The sequence below is a fragment of the Acanthochromis polyacanthus genome, chromosome 8, assembly GCF_021347895.1.
Source record: "Acanthochromis polyacanthus isolate Apoly-LR-REF ecotype Palm Island chromosome 8, KAUST_Apoly_ChrSc, whole genome shotgun sequence".
In the NCBI taxonomy this organism is placed as follows: domain Eukaryota; kingdom Metazoa; phylum Chordata; class Actinopteri; family Pomacentridae; genus Acanthochromis; species Acanthochromis polyacanthus.
Genome location: NC_067120.1, coordinates 39,234,059 through 39,256,561, shown reverse-complemented (window position 1 = coordinate 39,256,561; position 22,503 = coordinate 39,234,059). Strand labels below are relative to the sequence as shown.

General features: G+C 38.2%; 1 protein-coding gene across 1 annotated transcript in view; it reads right to left on the bottom strand.

The window, feature by feature from the left end:
* LOC110966569 (spondin-1-like) overlaps positions 1-22,503 on the bottom strand; it is a 142,399-nt gene that overhangs the window by 88,272 nt on the left and 31,624 nt on the right. The window contains 3 exon segments of the mRNA XM_051951858.1: positions 80-228; positions 2,761-2,883; positions 5,336-5,409. Coding sequence (XP_051807818.1) covers positions 80-228; positions 2,761-2,883; positions 5,336-5,409 — 346 coding nt within the window.

Genomic DNA, 22,503 nt, shown 5'->3' with positions numbered 1-22,503 from the left:
ACTCAAAACAATCAGAAACCAGAACCGTTAAACTCAAACTCAAAAATCCCGCAGACTTTGCTTCTGACTTCCGTCCTACCTTCTGTCGGATCTCCTCCTCCATCTTGATCGGAGAACCGAACTCTGCGACCTGCCGGACTCCCTCGCTGGCGTAGCCGCCATATTCCCACAGAACGTATCCTCTGGAGTGAGACGCTCCGATCAGAGCCGACCAGTGGTTCGCTCGTCCTGGAAGACCAGAAAACGAAGAAACTGGTCAAAAAGTCTGCGTGGAGTGAGTGAAATCTGGTGGAAATGGAAACAAAGTGGTTCAGACTGATCCATTTAACAGTATCCAAGGTGTTCTGTGCACCTTTATAGTAGAATTTGTGGTTCTTTGATGCATGCTAACTATCTAAATATGCTAACTAGCTAAAGATCAACAATCTTTGTCCAGAGCTGCAATAAAAATCCACACTTCAACCGATCTCAGCTCTCGTCACACCTACCCTCATTCTTCACTGCACAGAACTATTTTTCAACTCATAAGCCTGTACAGTGTCACTGCTGTCTAAATTATGTGCAGCATCTGGAGTTTCTACATGGAGGAGAATCTGTGCAACGCCAACAGAGACTTTGCATGCCGTTTTTATTGTTTTTACTGATGTTCACCATGTTTGACAAGACACAAAACAACTTAAATTAGACCCAAAACCACCAGAACAAGACACAAAACAATCAAAATCAGACACAAAACAACTTAAATTAGACCCCAAATCACCAGAACGCTACGCAACACTATAAAACTACTCTCTGCTATACAACAGCAAGTTGTAATACTAGAGATAAACATGTTGGAACCAGAAACTGAATCTGAAGAAGAATAACGCAGAAAACTCCACTCTGAAAGTTAACAGGACTGTTTCTTCAGGTTTGTTACACATGTTCACTGATTATTTAACTCTTAATGAGTCTTTTAGCACATAAAAACACCATATAAACATGTTAGCCAGATAAAAGACTTCATTACAACAGCAGATCCAGTCTTTAAGGTCCAGTCTCTATGATAAAAAAAAAATCGCTTTACTAACCTCAGTAACACAGAAGGAAGAACCTGTAAGTGGCATATCTACGGATGGATCCATATTTCTACTAAAATACAGTCTTTGGTCGACATTTTCCCAGCTTTTGAGGCACTAACATCAGAATTTAGTGTTTGACAAGTTTGGCAAGACGAGGTTCCAGTTTTTGCTATTATGACTTAAAACCAGTTTAACATGACTTATAAATCTTCCAAAGTTATTCAAAATTTTGCTACAAATGGCTGAAATTTGGTCTAAAATGACTGCAAATTGTCCAATTAACAATAATGAATAAATATTAGACCTGAATAATAAAGCTTAGATCTTACGATGTTTAAATGCTCGACCAAAACACCTCACGATGTTTAAAAAAAACTAGATCTAGACCCTAAAACAGTCGTTCCTCCTGACACTTGCTGTGCATATTCTAGTCTATTTATTCCTGCAGTCAGTCGGTGGTAAATGTTGAATCCATCCCACTGGGGTCAGATTCTGTTGGCTCAGAACCAACAGCTGGGGGCAGCTTGGTTTGGTTTTACTGGAGCAGGACTTTACTGGACACAAGAACTTTACTGGGATGTTGCCAAGCAACCAGTGGAGACCAGGAGCAGAGCAAAGAGCAGAAAACCCCTAAGCTTGTTTTGTTACGTGTTGGTTGTCGTGTTGTTTAAAGAAAACAGATAAAACTTGTTAAATAGGTCAGATGTTTCTTCAAGTTTTCACATTTTATGCTAAGCTAAGCCAGAAATTGATTCCTATTCATTCATTCAGGGGGTTGTTCACCTTAACTCTAAAGGAACAGTTTAGTGTTGATCTTTTTACGGTTTTCATCCCAGACTGTAGATAAAAGACAGTCACCGTGTTTTCATCCATTGGTTTGTGGACTCACCATCTTAGTCTTTTAAAATCAGACATCATTAGCATAAGACAGGTCTATCAGAGAAGTGAGAAACCTATGCATGTCTATATGGTAGCAATTAGTCAATCACATGCTAGCTACACCCTAAAACATACCCTGTGGTATCGTCTATAGGGGTCTTTCCATGATTTACGTCTACTGTTTTTTTTTTTTGGTGCACTGAAATTAGACCCAAAACCATCAGAATGATACACAAAACAACTTAAGTTAGACAAAAAAACCAATAGAACGAGACACAAAACCACCAGAACGAGACACAAAACAACATAAATGATACACAAAACAACTTAAGTTAGACCCAAAGCCACCATTGTAGTTCATAATACGAAAGTTTCCAGTCAATCAGAGATGTCAGAGCAGACGGCTGATGGTGATTTTGAGACACAAAACAACTTAAATTAGACCCCAAACCACCAAAACAAGACACAAAATCACTAGAATTGAGACACAAAACAACTTAAATTAGACCAAAAACCATCAGAACAAGACACAAAACCACTAGAATGAGACACAAAACAACTTAAATTACACACAAAACAACTTAAATTAGACACAAAACCACCAGAACAAGACACGAAACCACTAGAATGAGACACAAAACAACTTAAATTAGACAAACAATTTAAAGAGAAGGTCGATGATGATTCGAGATAGAACAACTCCACTTTAACTCTGTTTTTCTGTGTCGGCTTCACTCCTCAGTCCCATCTTTCACATTCACTTTATGGTTTCATCTGTGAGGCTGCTTCTTACAGGCTGAGAGTGTGCGTTTAAACTCACTGGGATAGTCTTTGGGATGAACCTTCTCTGACCAGTTCCCGTAGAAAGTCAGCCGGTACTTGGCGGTTCCACAGGCGCAGCACTCGATGGCCGGAGCTTCTGTAGCTTCACCCAACAGATTCTCTGCAGAAAGACGAGACGTCAGCAGACAATCAGACAGCGGCATGTCAAAAAGTGAGAGCAAACAGAGTGCACGGCCCGACCGACAAGAGAAAACACTCTTCTGGAGTTAACAAACACACACTGCGACGCGCAAAGGTTGGCCGTAGACGCACAGCTGCATAAATTACCCGATGACTGACGACAATTTGGAAGCAGCAAGAATGTCACAAAATTACATCCCTGGAATAAACCGGTATTTAAATGACACATTAGCCTTAACGCACACTCATAAATATTCACACTTCTGCCCCACACCAATGTTTTGCAAAGATAGGTCAAGGGGATTGCTTGAATATTTATGAGGCCCCAAATTATTCGGAAGAAACCCTTGCTTGACATCTAAGTTATAGCAGGATGAATCTCCAAACTTATGCTGGAGCAGCTTGATTGGCTCCATAATAGGCTGAAAAATGAGCTTTGTGTGTGCAGAGGTGGGCTTTAGGAAAGTCTCTGGAGATGAAGTCTGATTTGTCTGGGCTCAGTTCGTTTTATTGTACCATAAACGTGCGTCAGAGCTAAGAGGTTTTGTGTTTTTTTTTTGAGGAGCTGAGTGCATTTTTGAACATAAAAGCTAAAAGGAAGATTTAAATCCCACTTTTGGCACTGCTTCCTACCAAAGATACACTCTTTGATGGACATTTCACCAACTTTTAGGGCCTCTAGCATCGGTAGAATCTGATGGGTGGTTTGAAACTTGTCCAAAATTACTACAATTTTTTTTCCAAAATATGACAAAAATTGTCCAGACTGACTCAGAGTTGTCCAAAATACAAAGAATGACTAAACACTGATTGATGAAAGTAGAAAAAAGAATGGAATATCAATTGAGGATGGTAATGTGTCCTGAGAAATTTGATTTTGGACAAGTATGGCAAAACAAGGCTCCAGTTTCTTGCTGTTTTGGCTAAAAATGTGTCAAAATGACTCCGTTTGTCCACAATGGCTGTAAACCTGTACGTAATTGCTCAAAATTAGAAAAAAATTGCCCAGACTGACAATAACGAATGGTTATTGTTAGAAAAATGGTTTAAAAGGTGTAAAATTTCCAATTAAGGCTGGTATTGTGTCTCCATTAAGTCTCTAAGTGTATATGTATACACATGGATGGATCCATATTTCTACTAAAATACAGTCTCTGGTCAACATTTCACCAACTGTTCCAGTTTCAAGTCCCAAGAAGTCTCATAACTACCCTAGACATGTCTAAAAATGACTCAAGTTTCTCAAAAAATTCAGTCAAAATCATCCAAAAAGGTTAAAAAAATGTCATACATTTTTACGAAAACCGCTAAAAGTTGTTGAAATTTGACTTAGAATTACTTAAAATGACTCAAAATCATTCCAAGTTTGGTTCCAAAATGTCTCGTAAACTAGCCCAAAATGACTCAAAGCTCTCTACAATGACTCAAAATCCTCCAAAGTTGACTCAAAATGATCCAAAAATGACTAAAATTCTACTAAATCAGTTTTAAAAGATGACAAAAAATGTCCAAAACCATTCAAATTTTGTGCAAATGACTCAAAAATAATCTAAAATAAATGAAAATTGTTCAAATTAATAATAATTAATGGTCCTTGAACATGACAAACTGAAAACTTTTCCAAATCAGGCTGGTATTGTGTCTGCATAAACTTCCTGTCAGTGTATATAAATGGATGGATCCATATTTCTACTAAAATACAGTCTTTGGTCGGCATTTCACCAACTGTTGAGGCTCTAACATCAGTAGAATCTGATGAGGAAAGTCTGAAAAGACGAGGTTCCAGTTTTTTATATTAATCCTGGAAACCAGCTCAAAATGACTCAAAATTTCTTACAAAATATTTGAAATTTGCCCAAAATGACTCATTAATGGTAAAAAATGATTTAACATTAGTCCAAAATGAATTAAATTGCCCATACTGACATTATTAACAATTATTTGCCCTTGAAAATGGAACAAAAAAAAGCTAAATTTCCAATCGAGAATGGTACCGTGGCCCCAGAGAAACAAACATATGCACATTTATTCCTATATAGATCGGTTTAACCATATTTCCTGTTACCAACTGAAACATGGCGGCTTGACTGGCTCACATAATGGGCTGGAAAATTAGATTTCTTAGTGCAGAGGCAGATTTTATGAAATTCTCCTGAGACTGAGAAACCATTTGTCCAAATGTGCATCAGACCTGAGACTTATTGTGTTTGTTTGGAGGCGCTGGATGCCATTTTTTCTCTTCTGCAGGTCGCAGAAAAGCTTCAATGAATATTTAAATCCCACACAGAGTCCCATGACATCCACCATTCTTTGTCCTCACAGTTTTCCCCTCGTATTTTTTAAAGCGAGGTACAAAAGACCTGGCAGATAAAGAACTGGAGGAGGAGATAATGGCGGCGGTCGCAGATGAAAAGATGAGCTGCTGTCGTTACCTTTCTCACACAGTCTGATGGTGAGCGAGCCTTCGTCCTGGAAATAGATGATTCTCTTCTGGACGATGCTGGCCCTGCAGACAGAGAAGGTAGAGGAGGGCTGAGGATGGGAAATGGAGCTGAAGCTGGATAGCAGGAGGCCATTAGGTGGATAATACAGCCGGCATTTTTTTTCCCGATCTGATCCATGTAATCCTCGGCGAGAAGGAAGCTTTAATAACGGACGCCGAGAACACATCTTTTCTCAGGGAACGGCGTTTTACTCGCCAAACCTCATGACACAATAACCCTGCTGCAATATCAGAGCAATCATAAAGAAGAGAATTACAGTCAGCAGAAGGATGAGATTATTTTTGCCCTTGAAAATGGGAGACAAATAGAACATTTCCAGCCGAGGCTGTTACCGGGCCCCACAAAGTTCCTCTAAGTTCATACGTATAGATCTATCCACTGAAGCTTGTTCAAACTGGCACAAATACTGTCCAAAATAAGATAATGATGGTCTGAAATAACACAATATTGTTCTAAATGACTATAATGATTTTGAATTTTCAAAATGGAGAAAAAACCCCTGAAAAACTTAAACCAGGCTGGTGTTGTGTCCCCATAAAGTTTTGTTCAAAATGACTCATTTGTCCAAATGGCTATAAACCTGTCCCCAGTGGCTCAAAATTTATTCAGCAGAATCAAAAACAAATTGCCCAGAATGACAACAATGAATGTTATTGTTAGAAAAAATGTGAAAAACTGCAAAATTTTCAATCCAGAGTGTTCGAATGTCTCCATAAAGTTCCTGTAAGTGTATATCTATGGATGGATTGAACATTTTACATCTTCTTTGCGATTTTGATGGACCAATCTTTGTAAATGTGTCCTCTGTTTGATCCATTCCATCTTTCTGATCTGATGAAACTATTCTGTGTTCTCACCACATTTCATGGCTGTTGGAGTTTTGTTTCTGAAGATACTGAACCTTAAAAATGGTGAGTGAAAACAGAAAAATTCCAGATCTGAAAACATTTGAAATTCTCAACATTCAGCTAAAATATTTTTTGCAGAATTCAGTTTTGAGTCCCAAATAATAAACAGATAAACTGAGAACAAAAAAGGGTGCAGCAAAAATATTTCATGAATTCTGACACAGTGATCCATATTCAGCTTCTTCACACCTACAGATCAATACTTTATGTATGTATCTGCTTATATTCGTATAAAATGAAATGAAAGATGTGTTTTATCTGTGCAAAGCACAGCTGCAAATCTATACACGTGCTTGAAGGTAACATAGGTGCTGAGGTTGTATGGAAGTGTTGCAGTGAAACGTATAAGTGTTGCAGGCTGATTGTGAAAGCATTGCAAGGCTACCAGGCCTCAGTGTTCCCCTGACACTTCCTTTATCCTCCCCGTCTCCTCTGAATTTCAATAAGAGTGGCAGCACACCGAGGTTCCTGAGCTCTTTCTGAGCAATGTGAGAAATGCATTTCATTTTTCCTGAAGAGGAAAATAAATGGTGCAGACAGAATAAACTAAACCCTGCATGAAGCTCATATGGAAGATGGAGGAGGGTTGTAACTCTGAACATACAACACCAACATCTAGACCTCTATGAACACCAACATCTGGACCTCTATAAACACCAACATCTAGACCTCTATGAACACCAACATCTGGACCTCTATGGACACCAACATCTAGACCTCTATGAACACCAACATCTAGACCTCTATGAACACCAACATCTAGACTTCTATGAACACCAGCATCTAGACCTCTATGAACATCTACACCTCTATGAACACCAACATCTAGACCTCTATGAACACCAACATCAAGACCTCTATGAACACCAACATCTGGACCTCTATGAACACCAACATCTAGACCTCTATGAACATCTGGACCTCTATGAACACCAACATCTGGACCTCTATGAACACCACCATCTGGACCTCTATGAACACCAACATCTGGACCTCTATGAACATCTAGACCTCTATGAACACCAACATCTGGACCTCTATGAACACCAACATCTGGACCTCTATGAACACCAACATCTGGACCTCTATGAACACCAACATCTGGACCTCTATGAACACCAACATCTAGACCTCTACGAACACCAGCATCTAGACCTCTATGAACACCAACATTTGGACCTCTATGTACACCAACATCTAGACCTCTATGAACATCTAGACCTCTATGAACACCAACATCTGGACCTCTATGAACACCAACATCTGGACCTCTATGAACATCTGGACCTCTATGAACACCAACATCTGGACCTCTATGAACACCAACATCTGGACCTCTATGAACACCAACATCTGGACCTCTATGAACACCAACATCTAGACCTCTATGAACATCTAGACCTCTATGAACACCAACATCTGGACCTCTATGAACACCAACATCTGGACCTCTATGAACACCAACATCTGGACCTCTATGAACACCAACATCTGGACCTCTATGAACACCAACATCTAGACCTCTACGAACACCAGCATCTAGACCTCTATGTACACCAACATCTAGACCTCTATGAACATCTAGACCTCTATGAACACCAACATCTGGACCTCTATGAACACCAACATCTGGACCTCTATGAACACCAACATCTAGACCTCTATGAACATCTAGACCTCTATGAACACCAACATCTGGACATCTATGAACATCTAGACCTCTATGAACACCAACATCTAGACCTCTATGAACATCTAGACCTCTATGAACACCAACATCTGGACCTCTATGAACATCTAGACCTCTATGAACACCAACATCTGGACCTCTACAAACACCAACATCTAGACCTCTATGAACACCAACATCTAGACCTCTATGAACACCAACATCTAGACCTCTATGAACACCAACATCTAGATCTCTATGAACACCAACATCTAGACCTCTATGAACACCAACATCTAGACCTCTATGAACACCAACATCTAGACCTCTATGAACATCTAGACCTCTATAAACACCAACATCTGGACCTCTATGAACATCTAGACCTCTATGAACACCAACATCTAGACCTCTATGAACACCAACATCTAGACCTCTATGAACACCAACATCTAGACCTCTATGAACACCAACATCTAGACCTCTATGAACACCAACATCTAGACCTCTATGAACATCTAGACCTCTATGAACACCAGTTTCTGTTTCCTACCAGTGATTCTTGGCATTCATGTACTTCAACCTAAACATGCTGCAGACCACGTACACCCCGACGGCTACAGAACTCCAGCGGCACCAAGAGCCCGAGGCGCTGACCTGACCTCCAAACTCCCCAAATCTCAGTCTGACCAACAACGCCTGCAGAACAAACCAAATCTGTGGAGTCCTGAACCTGCAACCCAAAGATCTGCTGCCAAAAACCTGTTGCTCAAACACCCCGGAGAGTGCAGACGGTCTTAATATTGTAGCTCATTATACGGTTTAAAATAAATTCAAATCTGTAATAATAAGGCGTCTTCGTCTCCTGCCATCGAGGCCTTCAGAGTGCCTCCACCTCCCGCTGTAGAGACATAAAACTGAATGAAAGTGAGGCGAACAGCAGCGACGGAGGAGGCGACATTAAGTAGGAGTTATCGCTGTTATTGCTCCTATAAATCTTACAACGCTGCAATATACCCTGAAACACGGCCCGACCGCTTGGGCATGAAATTGAAAAACAAAAGTGAAATATACCAACTATTATTGAGCTGCCCTTGATGGTTTTTACGGTAATTTTCTATTGGCTTTTAACGGTGCTAATTGTCATTTTGTTTATTTATCAAATGATTTCATTAATAAATCCCAAAATGATTCAGTAAAAATGATTCACACACATGTACTGCCTGACTTCCACGTAATCCCCGCATCAGTTTGTGGGTTTACTCGTCTCAGTTTTGAAAATGTGTCAATTACTGGAGCGTAATAAAGACATGTTGGAGGAATCAGGTTGTAAAGCTGCTGCTGTGTTTCCCTGTAGAGCTAAAAGAGCCAAATATTACTTCATATATCATTTCTAGTAGTCTACAAGAGGAAGTCTCACACTGGAATCACTCCAAAATATCTCAAAAATATGTAGGATTTCTCCAACAAGTTGTGACATTTAATAATCATAATAACAATGTTAATCTTTATTTAAAGGGCAGTTTTCAAAATTAAAGCTACAAAGGCAGCAAATAAAACCATCAGGGCAACATTGTGTTGAAAAATACAACATTTCCCACTTAGTTTCTCTTTAAAACCCCTATAAATCAACATGTTTACCACTAAAGTTATCAATAAAACGCAAATTCAAAGGCTTTCATTTGAATAAAACATTGAACGTTATTTACACCATATGCTGAACAAAAACACACCATTAATAAAGAAGCAAACAACTATCTGCTGTGTAGATTTAATGGGGTAATGCTAGTTTTAGGGTTAGCTGTTATAATTCACTGAGCTGCAACTAATGGCTCATTATCGTCAATTTATCCGTCAAATTAGTTTTTCTGTTTATAAAATGTCAGAAAATGGAGTAAAAAATATCGATTAGTGTCTGGTTTTGTCAACAACACAAAATATTCCGTTTATGTCAAAGACGAAGGATGAAACCAGAAAATATTAATGCTTAAGAAGCTGCAATCAGAGAGTTTTATTACTAAATAGGTACTCAAAATGAATATCAAAACAGTCGGTCAAAAGTTGTTTAGTTAACGAGTGGAAAGTCTGAATCGTCCCCCCGAAAAATCTGAAAAATATGCAGAATTTCACCAATTACTTAGTTTTCTAACCTACATTGTGACATTTAATAATTATTATAATGTTAATCTTTACTTATGGAGAACTTTTCATAAATCCAAGTCTCTTTATTCTGACAAAATAACACCGTCAGAATAAAAAAACATCATATTTCCCACTTGGATTGCAAATAAAACACCTATTCAGCGGTGTTTTACTTCAATAACACATTAAAAGTTCTGTACACCATATTTCAAATTAAAGATACAGCTTTAATACAGTAGCTAATGATTACTTCCACTGTTCTAAATGAGTAATTACGTTTTTCTGTGTTTAAATCGTCAAAAAAAATGTTGAAAAATGCCAACTGGTGTTTTGTTTTGTCCAAAGTCTTAAAATGCTTGACAAGGCAAAATAAAACCATCAGAATTTAAAAAATATCTAATATTGGCTCAAAATTACTTGATAAAGTTAAAAAAAGATTCAAAATTGTCAAAACATTTACTTAAAACTGTCCAAAACGACTCAAAATGACTAAAGATTGCCCAAACTTTCATTTAAAAAATGTTCTTGAATGCCTCAAAATGTGTTCAAACTGACTTACATTTAGAGACACTGAAACTTGAACAAAGTGATTTGAAATTTGTTGAAAACAACCCAGAATTTGTCTAGAAGGATTTAAAATGTGTCCAACATGACACAAAATGAGTCTACAATGACAAGAATTTTGGCCAAAAGGCGTTGAAAGTTTTCCAAAATGACAAGAATGAATAATTATTGGTGCTTGAAAATGGTAAAAGAAGTGTAAAATTTCCAATCTGGGATGATATTGTGGCTCCATAAAGTTTCTGTAAGTGAATATATGGATGGATCCATGTTTCTACTAAAATACAGTCTTTGGTCGACATTTCTCCAACTTTTGAGGCTCTAACATCAGTAGAATCTGATGTGAGGAAAGTTTGACCAGAAAAGGTTCCAGTTCCAGGTCCCAAAATGTCTTGTAATTGTCCAAAACTACTTGATAAAAAATGATCCTGTGATCAATAAGAAAGACTTCAGCAAAAACATAAGACCTCTGACTGGTTACTACAGCTAACTCACATTACAATCACTCACATGAATGACCTTCTTTTCTTCTTATCGGTTAATATTTCTTTAATCGGTTAATTACTAACTGCAGTTAGGTGATAAGTGATTAATTACAATCAGAATCAGAATCACTTTATTCATCCCCGAAGGGAAATTCAGTCAAATTCATTCAAACCACCTCGTCCCACAGAAAAAATGTAGCTGATGCAGTAAGCAGTTTTGAACAAGAGTGGATTGTTTGTGGCTGAAGTAGTGGAATGGAGGGTGAAAAAAGGTTGAAGTGCAAGACCCAAAGGTCAGCAGGTCATCCAAACTATTAGCAATTATTCTGTGAGAGCACGAATCAGGCCAGTAGTTGTTGACGAATCAAAGATCAGACATGACAGCACTCAAAGCCAAGAAGCAATACTGAAAGAATACCAGCCTGAATTCATTTCTGTGTTTGGTATTCTGGGAGCTTTAAAGCTAACATGAATTAGCAGCAAACACTGAAGCAGCAGCGGTCTCCAGCAGCTGAGCGAACTTCAAATAGTCTAGTCCTGTGATCAATAAGAGAGGCTTGTATCTGGGATGTTGCTGTCAAACAGCTTCAGAGTGTGGCGGTCGGACTGGTGTTGTCACTGCAGGCAGACGAACGGCCGCCTCTTCCTCCTCCCGGGTCCTCGCAGCGACGGCGTCAGAATACTGATGCCGGGATCGAGCTGGAGGTCGATGTGAGGTGAAAATGTGATGAAGAGGCGGCCGGAGGGCAGCGGGAGGAGGGAAGTAAGTGTAAACTTGATAACGAGATGAGAAGCGATCAACAGGACAGCAGAACCGGGATTGAAAAACAGCCTCTTTGCTCTCGTCTCGTCTGCTTGAACTTTCTGGGTGGGAAACGTTTTCAGGCGCTAAAAGATTTCTCAGATTAAAGAACAGATTTGGGCCGAGTTCATCAGAACTACAAGGAGGACCTCGCTGACCTCGAGTGGGAAATGCACAAACACAACCTGAAAATACACCAGAAATAAAACTCCCACTGTCATGAAATGTGGTGAAAACGCACTTAGTTTCCAGCAGACCAGAATGAATAAAGGGCTCAAGCAGAAGACAAACGCCTAATGATCGGTCCTTGAAAATGGAAAAACATGACGAATTTTTAAACAAAACTCGTATTATGTCTCCATAAAGTTCCTGGAAGCGTATATCTATGGATGAATCCATGTTTCTACTAAAATACAGTCTTTGGTAGACATTTCTCCAAGTTTTGAGGGTCTAACATCAGTAGAATCTGATGTGTTGAAGTTTGACCAGAAAAACTTCCAGTTTTTAGATGTTTAGACTAAATGTTGATGTGGACTCATTGGTAGGAAACAGAACCTGGTGTTCATAGAGGTCTAGATGTTGGTGTTCATAGAGGTCTAGATGTTGGTGTTCATAGAGGTCTAGATGTTGGTGTTCATAGAGGTCCAGATGTTGGTGTTCATAGAGGTCTAGATGTTGGTGTTCATAGAGGTCCAGATGTTGGTGTTCATAGAGGTCTACATGTTGGTGTTCATAGAGGTCTAGATGTTGGTGTCCATAGAGGTCTAGATGTTGGTGTTCATAGAGGTCCAGATGTTGGTGTTCATAGAAGTCCAGATGTTGGTGTTCATAGAGGTCTAGATGTTCATAGAGGTCTAGATGCTCATAGAGGTCTAGATGTTGGTGTTCATAGAGGTCCAGATGTTGGTGTTCATAGAGGTCTAGATGTTGGTGTTCATAGAGGTCTAGATGTTCATGGAGGTCTAGATGTTGGTGTTCGTAGAGGTCTCGGTGTTGGTATTACATGAGCAGAGTTATTTTACTTACTCAAAAAAAAAACTGACTGAAAATAGCAAAAATCGTCCACAACTCCTCAAATTAGTCCAAAAGCATTCAAATTTGCATATCTAAAATGACTCAAAATCATCTAAACTGACAATAATGAATAACTATGGACCTTGAAAATGAAAAAAAAAAAGCTTAAAACCTCCAAACCAGGTTGATGTGTCCCCAGAAAGTTCCTGTAAGTGTATATATGTGGATGGATCCATATTTCCTTCTAAAAACACAGACTTTGGTTAACATTTCACTAAAGACTATTTGAATCTTGTCTGAAATTACTTGCAACTTGTCCAAAAAGGTAAAAAACAAACAAATTTCAAAACAAGATAAAGATGATTCAAAATGACTTGAAAGTTGTCCCTAAAGATCTAAAATTTGTTCAAAATAAGATAAACATGGTCTAAAATGACTCAAAATGACAATATTTACATAGTATCAACACTCAAACACATGGAAAAGTCCACAATTTTCAAAATAAAGATGGCCTAAAATGACCCACATTAGTCCAAAATGATTTGAACAATAACACATACTTTGTCAACACATACAATTAAAAAGAAAAACGATGCAAAATGTTCAATCCAGGCCGCTTTAGTGTCCCCAGAAAGTTCCTGTAAGCTCCACCTTCTCTCCATTACATCTCCTGACATTCATGACTCTTCTTTTTCTGTCTCATTGGTTCAAATTTCCTTAACTGGTTAAACCACTGAATTAATTATTGATTAAGGAGGAATGTAAGTGTAAACTGAGAAGCGATCAACAGGACAGCAGAACTTGGATTGAAAACAGCCTCTTTCCTCTCGTCTTTCCTCCACCGTGTTGCAGCCGGAGATAAAAACCAAAACATTCGGATTTACCAAAACCTTTTCTGCTGCACAATCCTTTTCGAATCACGAAACGGTCGGATGGCGCTTTGAAGACGGAGAAAGCAGGGAAATTGACTCGCCGTTGTTAAAGCGATCTGAGGCGACTCCACAGTTTCCCAAAAAACAGGAACGTAATCAAGTTGTTTATACAACGGTCCCAAGATAGAAACTAAACTTTCTGCTGCCAACCGTTTCCACGGACAGATGTTGGGCTCTGAACGCTACATCAAAGCGCTGCAGAGTTTCCTTTAAAACTGAGTTTGTGTGGGTAGATGAGCATCTGAGCGACTTCTGATTGAAAGGACGGCCAACTATCTCTAAAGGAAAAAGCGATAACTCTTAAAACTGGACCAATTAATAAGGGATCAGATGACGACGTGTCTGGGAAGAAATTAAAACCTCATCTGTTCCCCTCAGCTGGATAAAGAGGATTTAAGGTTTATTTTTGGATCAGTTTGAGTCGTTTCAGACCACAGTGTGAGATTTTCTTCAGCGTTTCATCATTTGGGACCCAAAACATCTAAATTTTGAGGATTTCACATGTTGCTCGACCTGCAATTTTGGTATTTTCACCCTCAGCCATTTTTAAAGTTCAATATCTTCAGAGATAAAACTCCAACAGCCATGAAATTTGATGAAAACACAGACAGAATAGTTTCCAGTACATCAGAATGATTAAACGGCCTAAGCAGAAGCCAAATGATTAATTATTGGTCCTTGAAAACGAAAAAACATGCAGATTTTTTTTAAACCAGGTTGGTGGTGTGTCTCTGTAATGTTCCTGTAAGTGTATATCTATGGATAGATCCATATTTCTACTAAAACACAGTCTATGGTCGACATTTCTCCAACTTCTGAGGCTCTAACATCAGTAGAATCTGATGATTGGAAAGACAGGGAGCGATTATTTCTTTGCGATTTTGACTTAAAGCTGGTTTAAATTAACTCAAAATTGGTTCAAAATGACTTAAAATTACCAAGAAGAAAATTAAAATGACATTTAATTGTATACACTTACCAATAATTAATAACTACTTGTCCATCAAAATGGAATAAAGTGCATAAGTCTCTAAAGAAGTTGGTATTTTGTCCTTATAAAGTGGATCCATATCCATCCATGTACGCTGACAAACCGTCTGGGGACACAATACCACCCTGGTTAAAAAATTCTGCATGATTTTCCATTTTCAAGGACTGATGATTAAAAACGTGTCCTCTACTGGATCCATTCAATCATTCTGATCTGATGGAAACATTTCTGTCTGAGTTCTCACCACGTTTCATGGCTGATGGAGTTTTTTTTCTGGAGACCTTTAAAATGGCTTTCTACCAACCTGGATTCACAATTCTGCACTGTTTTTTTCCCCTCCATTTTCATGGGTCAATAATTTCTCATTTTTGTAATTTTAGCTCATTCTAAGTCATTCTGGGCAGGTTTCGCATCACTTTGGACAGTCTCTGTCTAATTTTGGACAAACATTTGGTAATTGGTGGCAAGCTTTAAGTCATTTCAGATCATTTTTGAGTCATTTTTACTGATTTCAGGTCAAAATATGTAAAAACTTGAACCTTGTCTGGTCAAACTTTCCACACATCAGATTCCACTGATGTTAGAGCCTCAAAGTGCTACATTCCTACTAGAACCGTTTGTATTTTGGCTTCCAGTTGGAGAAGTTCCTGCTCGTTTTTCACACCAAACGCTGCCAACTTCTATCAGCTGGAACTAATTTCCTGACTTCACACAACATTAATTCCTTTGGCCTTCAAGACGGGGTCCATAAATAATTAGTGTGCATGTAAACCTGAACTGTACACTAAAGGACGCAAGTGATGAGACATTTTGGAGTCAGAGATGCTGAAGTTTCTGTGAAGAAGCTGCTCTGCAAAACATTTTATTCACTCAGATTTCCAACTATGTCAAATAAAAATAGATGAAGACACATTACACATTCCTTCTGTGTTGTTTGAGTGTGCTTTGGACATTATAAATTAACATTTTCTACATCTTTTATGGCTGTTTTTAAATTCTAATCATGCGTGCAGTCTGCCAGCTTTAACCCTCTGAACCCCAAAACTTTGACAGGCATTTTATTGTTAAAAAGACGCCAAAATGACAGCATTTCTAGCAGCCAGAAACTGTAAAAACAGAAAGAACTGTCAGATTTTCAACTTGACACACTGTTTTGTTAGAAAACACACCAACATCCGAGCTTAAAATCCAGATATTTCATCAAAATATTTTAAAAACTTCCAAAAATTGACTTTTTGCTTGAACTACATTCTGTAAAAAACGTTAAATTCCTCTGAACAGCTAAGAAAACATGAATAATTCAGTCCCATGATAAAGAATCTGAATGTTTTTGGATGAAATGAACCAAACTGCAGGCTGCTTTCACAAGTATGTAAACAAATTAAACATGTAAGTGGTAACATACCAACATCATCTAGAATTACTGTTTATTTTTGTATCAGCAACATTTGTCTGCAAAAGTTCCACATGCTGAGTACCGGTTCTTTTTTTCTGATTTTTAAGTCATTCTTGGCAGGTTTCAGGTCACTTTGGACGGCCTTTGACGAATTTTGGACAAACATTTAGTAATTTTTGTCAAGTTTCAAGTCATTTCAGATCATATTTCAATCATTTTAACTAGTTTTAGGTCTCTAAAAACTGGAACCTTGTCTGGTCAAACTTTAACCCATCAGATTCTACTGATGTTAGAGCCTCAAAAGTTGGAGAAATGTGGACCAAAGACTGTATTTTAGTAGAAATATGGATCCATCCACATATATATCCATTCACAGGAACTTTATGGCGACACATCAACCGGGATTGAAAATTCTGCACTTGTTTTCCATTTTCAAGGGCAAATAATGGTTCATTACTGTCGTTTTGTACAATTTTGAGTCATTTCAGATCATCTTTATCTAACTTCAAAGAAATTTTGAGAGTTCTAGGATAAGTTTGAAATCTTTTTTGACACATTTTGGATCATCTTTAACTTATCTGAGACCAATTTCTAACCATTTTGGACAGATTTCTTGTCATTTCAGACAAGACTGAAGTAATCTTTGATAAAATGGCAACCAAAGATTGTATTTTAGTAGAAATATGGGTCTATCCATATATATACACTTACAGGACTTTCTAAGGACACAACAGCAGCATGGATTGAACATTTTGCACCTTTTTCCATTTTTTTGGACCAATAATTACTTATTCTTGTAATCTTGGACAATTTAAGTCCTTTTGGGCAGGTTTCAAGGCATTTTGGACAGTTTTTGTCTAATTTCATACAAATATTTCGTAATTTTTGGCAAGTTTCAGGCCGTCTTAAAAAATCTGAGTCATTTCTAACAGAATTTAGGTCAAAATAGCAAAAAACTGGAACTTTGTCTTGTCAAACTTTACATACATCAAATTCTACTGATGCTAGATTTTTGACAGGTTGGAGTTATTTTAGACCATCTTTATCCAACTTTAAACAAATGTTGTATCCTAGGACACTTTTGGGGCATTTTGGATCATCTCTTACTTATTTGGGACCAATTTTTAGCCATTTTCTTGTAATTTTAGACAAGATTTAAGTAACCTTTGGTACAACGATGAGCATAGACTGTATTTTAGTAGAAATATGGATCCATACATAGATATATACACTTACAGGAACTTTATGGAGACACAATGCCGACTTTGGCTTGAACATTTTCTATTTTTCTTCCATTTTAAGTCCCAGCAACTGAAAGCATGTTCTCTGTTGGATCCATTTAATCATTTATATCTGATGGAAGCTATTCTGTCTGTTCTCACCACATTTCATGGCTGTGGGAGTTGTATTTCTGGAGATATTGAACTTTAAAACTGGCTCCACTGGTAATTTTAAGGATTTCTATCGTTCTAAAAAAGACAAAAGACAGTGTTTGCGATTCTTTATGAAGCTGAACTCGCCGCCTTTCTTTTTAAACCACAACTTCTTCAACTCCTTAAACTTCATTTGTCAAGGGAAAATTTTGCAGCTGCATTTGTGATAACCCGAATTTGATAAAAGTGCAAACAGTCAACTTTCAGATGGTGGAAATGGTTCAAACAGACCAACATGAGCGCTACAGTAGAAGTAGAAGCAGCAGCTGGTGCTTTTCTGTCCTCTATAGGGGAACATATTTATGGAATCATGACGTTCTGCACACAGTTTTCCCTTTCAGAGTCCAATAAAGTGAATTCTAGCGAGCGTTTTTAGCCAAAAAGGGGGGAAAAGTCAACGTCTTCACAGCATCAGAAATAAACGCAGAGGAGATAAACATGTAGCTGGAAAGTAACGCCAACGTGGAGGTTTTTCTGTTTTCCTTCGGCCTCTGGCTACTCGACGTTTCAGAGGATGAATGACGAGAACCTGAGGAGGAGGAGGAGGAGGAGGACGAAGGCCTGACAGCTCAGCATCAAGGAGGGAAGTCTGCTGCTGTCAGTTCCACAGCCAGCAGCAGTAGCAGCAAAAGCAGCGATGGAAGACGATAAAGAACGCTATTTAAAAAGCTGCTGACGGCTGCTGCCTGCCAACAAACCGACGGCCGAGTTTTACAGCCGACGTCTTTCAGGTGCTCCACTCCAACAAGAACAAAAAGACGTGGAGGAGTTTCAGGAGCAGCAGCTTAGGCACGACTCAGACTAACAGAAATATAACAAGTTTTTTCATTATTGAGGAGTCTGCACATATTAAACTTTTTAAAACAGTCAAAAAAAATCCATAAAAAATACTTTTATGTTCAGTTAACTGTGTAAAATGTTCAAATTTGCCATTAAAAGGTTCAGAAAGTCATTTAAAATCATGTAATTTACTGATTTAGTTTAATATTTTGACTTACAAGTATAATTTTGCAATGACGCAACATAATAGTGTTGAATCAACTTTAAATTCTGCATAATTTTAAGCCAAATTTCTGACTTTGGTAGGGCTGAAAGTGAAAAATATGAATATACTAAGGGATCTGTGCATCATTATTTTATCATCTGGTTGGTAAAATGTGCAAAAAAAAGGAAAATATCCATAAAAAGGTAGGTATTTTGTTCAGTCAATTATGCAAAATTTCCAAATTTTTGGCATATGCACTCTAAAACGTAATTTAAAAACATAAGATTCTGGTTTACAAACATTATTGTTGCAATAACACAACATAATTATGTTGAAACTACTTAAAATTCTGTGTAATTTCAACTCAAATTTCAACAGTAGTTGAGGTATTTTATATTACAACATTGTCATTCCATCATTTGGTCGGTAAATTTTGTACAAAAATGTTGAAAATATCCAGAAAAAGTGCTTCTTTTGTTCAGTCAACTGTCTAAAGTTTCCAAATTTTTCCTAGCAAACGCTGTAAAAAGTCATTTTTAACATTATTTTAACAAATTTATGTAAATCTACTTAAAATTCTGTGTAATTTAAACTCAAATTATTGCATTAGTTGAAGTAATGAAATTAGGTTGGTTAAAAAACTTCATTTTTTCTCACTCTGAGTTCATGATTTTAACAATCTGGACAATTTCACAAGATTAATTACATTTAATTGTCAAGGAAAGTTCATTCTCTTAATTCTGTGTAGTTTGTTGAACATAATTTAATTAGAAAAATCTGCTTTAATTTACTCTGAGCCAAAACACTGATTGTAGAGCTAAAATTCTGAATTTTAATTTTCTGCTACCATTTGACATTTATTCACAGCATTAATTATCTTATTAGTTTCATTTTTAATTAAAAAGCAGCCAAACATCTTTGATTCACCAGTCGTGCATATTTGTTAGTTTCTTTATTTTTAAATGACAGTAAATTTAAAATGTGTGCGTTTGTGGTTTATTTTCCTGATTCTCTAGTGCTTTTGTCCATCAGTTCTGGTTCTATGGGCTCAGTTCTTTTATCCGACGTGCATCATAAACCAGCAGACAGAAGGTAAATAAACCTGAAGTTCACTGGGATTATCTGAACCTCTTTAATTGGAGCTAAAGCCCAAAGTTAGTCTCCTGTAATGTCATTAATAATCCCCCGATGCAGCTTGACTTCTTAGTTTTCTCCTTTAAATCGGTTTATCTGAAGCTCGTCTCTCAGTCTGACTGCTCAGGCTTCAGCCACGTTTGGTTTCTTTTTGTGCGATTCAGTCGACACAACACTGACATTTTAAAAGTCAGTTCTGATCCTCCAGCATCTTATTTAGCCATAAAACAATATATTTGCTATATTTCATTATCTATGACTGAATTTGGGGCTATAACAGCAAAAAAAATGACACAAACTGGAAAACAAAAGTTACGCTTGGACTAGTTAAGGCTAGCATTAGCATTAATCTAAGCTAACTACTTGTGTTTTCCTGTTTTCAGACATTTTAAAAGTTTGATTTTCTCAAGATAAATTCTGCTTTTCAAACCTGCTGCAAAGTTATGTGGTTCGGAGTGTAAATAATGATGATTTAGTTGAGCTGTAATAGTAAAACCTCAGCAGAGTTGGCTGATTCTCCCTGTTTCTCTTTAACGAAGCACCTGCTCATATTTAAACACAGAGAGTGGAATCGATCTTTTAATCATGTGCCTTTAAAGTCTGAGAGCAGGTCTGGCTTTTTGCCACCATATAGCTAAAAAAGAATCTCCAGAAACATATAAATAAGCGTCTGAACCTCCAGCTAGTCCTGTAATAAAAGCCGGTCTCTCCGTTAAAGTGCTACAGCTGTCACTGGCAGCTTTATCGCTCCCACCGCTGGAAAAATAATTGCATTGATTCCAAATAGCAGGTGCCGCAGCTGGCATCGCATAAAAATAGAAAATCTCAGAGGGTTTCTGCAACGCTGAAAGAAACGACCGGGTTCCTACGGGGACGAAGCGGCGCTGGAACCTTTTCTACTGTAAGAAGTCGGATTTGAAACTCGCTGGAATGAACTCAGAGACGTGAGATCGACTTAGAGCCTCCAGCAGAGAAGCAGATTGCAGGATAAAGAGGGAAGGAAGCATCTCCATGCAAGGATGAAGGGAACATGTGGAGGTCCTTTGCTGGGGTTTCATGTTTGTCTCGACACTGGACAGAATAAAAGTGAAGTTTACAGCTGAAACTTGCTTCATTTGATGCTCCAACATCTTATTTAGCCTTAAAACGATATACAGGTTATATTTAGTTATCTATACGAGTAATTTTGGGGTGAAACCAGCATAAAAATTACAAAAACTAGAGAAAAAGAAGTTGCAATTGGGCATATTTGGGCCAGGTTTAGCATTAGCTTAAGCTAACCACTTTTTCTTCGTGTTTTCAGGAAATTTGAAAAGTCAGTTACAATGCTCCAACATCTTATTTTGCCATAAAACAATGTACTTATTATGCTGGAGTGGAATTTGGCGAAATCAGCTGAAAACATTACCCAAACTAGAAAAGCACTCGGAGAGCGCATACCTCCGCCAGGCCATCTGTCTGTTTGTTAACAGCATAACTCAAAAAGTCATGGACGGATTTTCACCAGAATTTTACAGGATGTCCGGAAGAGCAATTGATGGCCTGGCGGCCATCTCTCAATTGTACAGAGTCCTTCAAAAAAATCCTGGATCCAGACGGTGATCCGGATCGCCTCCAAAATCTAATCGATTGTTACTTTTGCTCATGTTTAATGCTTTTTAAGACATTTTAAGACCTCAACAAATATAATTTAAGACCCAAAAATGTCATAATTTCTGTGGTAGAAAATACTGTGTTTTATTGTAAACACAATCAAAGCTCATAGTTGGCATTTTTTTCCTCCCCGTTGTGATGCAGAACAGAGCCAACATAACATGCACAAGTTCCATTATGTTAACCTGATAACCTCCGGCGGGACGAGCTCGCCCAGTCCCTCCAAAAAAAAACGCGGTGCACCAGGCCACCGGGACCGGCCGGCTCCGTGAATTCCTCGCGACCTTGCAATTATGTCTAATCACCGCAACTTTCCCGCAATTTTGGCCAGCCTCCTGTGAGTTCCACTAATCAAAGCAGTCCCCAGCTCGAACGTAATGCACGTACGTGACCGAATTCACCTCCGTGTTTAGGGCAGAGGGATTTACGGAGCCGGCCGGTCCCGGTGGACTGGTGCACCGCGTTTTTTTTCTCTGGCGGTGAAGTGAAGCTTGTCCTAGCCGAGAGATGGCGTCTGAACTAATGTTGGATTGTGCTGGAAGCAACGCAGGGATTAGCCTGGCCCCGCTAGCTGCTACCACATACCGCTGGTGTTTTTCCCCTCTCATGTGCGACTCTACGGCTTTGAGCCCCATAGTCCCTAAAGAAAAAGTCTTTTTGCAGACTTTGCACATGGCGTTGTTGTTGTTTTTAGCAGGGGCCGTACCGACGCTGTACAGTACGTACCGTATAACATCTCCTATTTACTGCAAGCTAAGTTAATGAAACAAATACAAACTATTAGAAAATTTACGGCGGGTCACAGTGCTTTCCCATAGGCATTAAACGCACCGTCTGGAAATTTAATACCTACAGCAAATTTACGGTAAATTTAAGACCTTAATTACCTGGATTTTAAATTTAAGACATTTTAAGACTTTTTAAGGACCCACGGGAACCGTGTACCAGTAAATAATTGTGGAGCTAAATCAGCGCAAATCATCACAAAAAC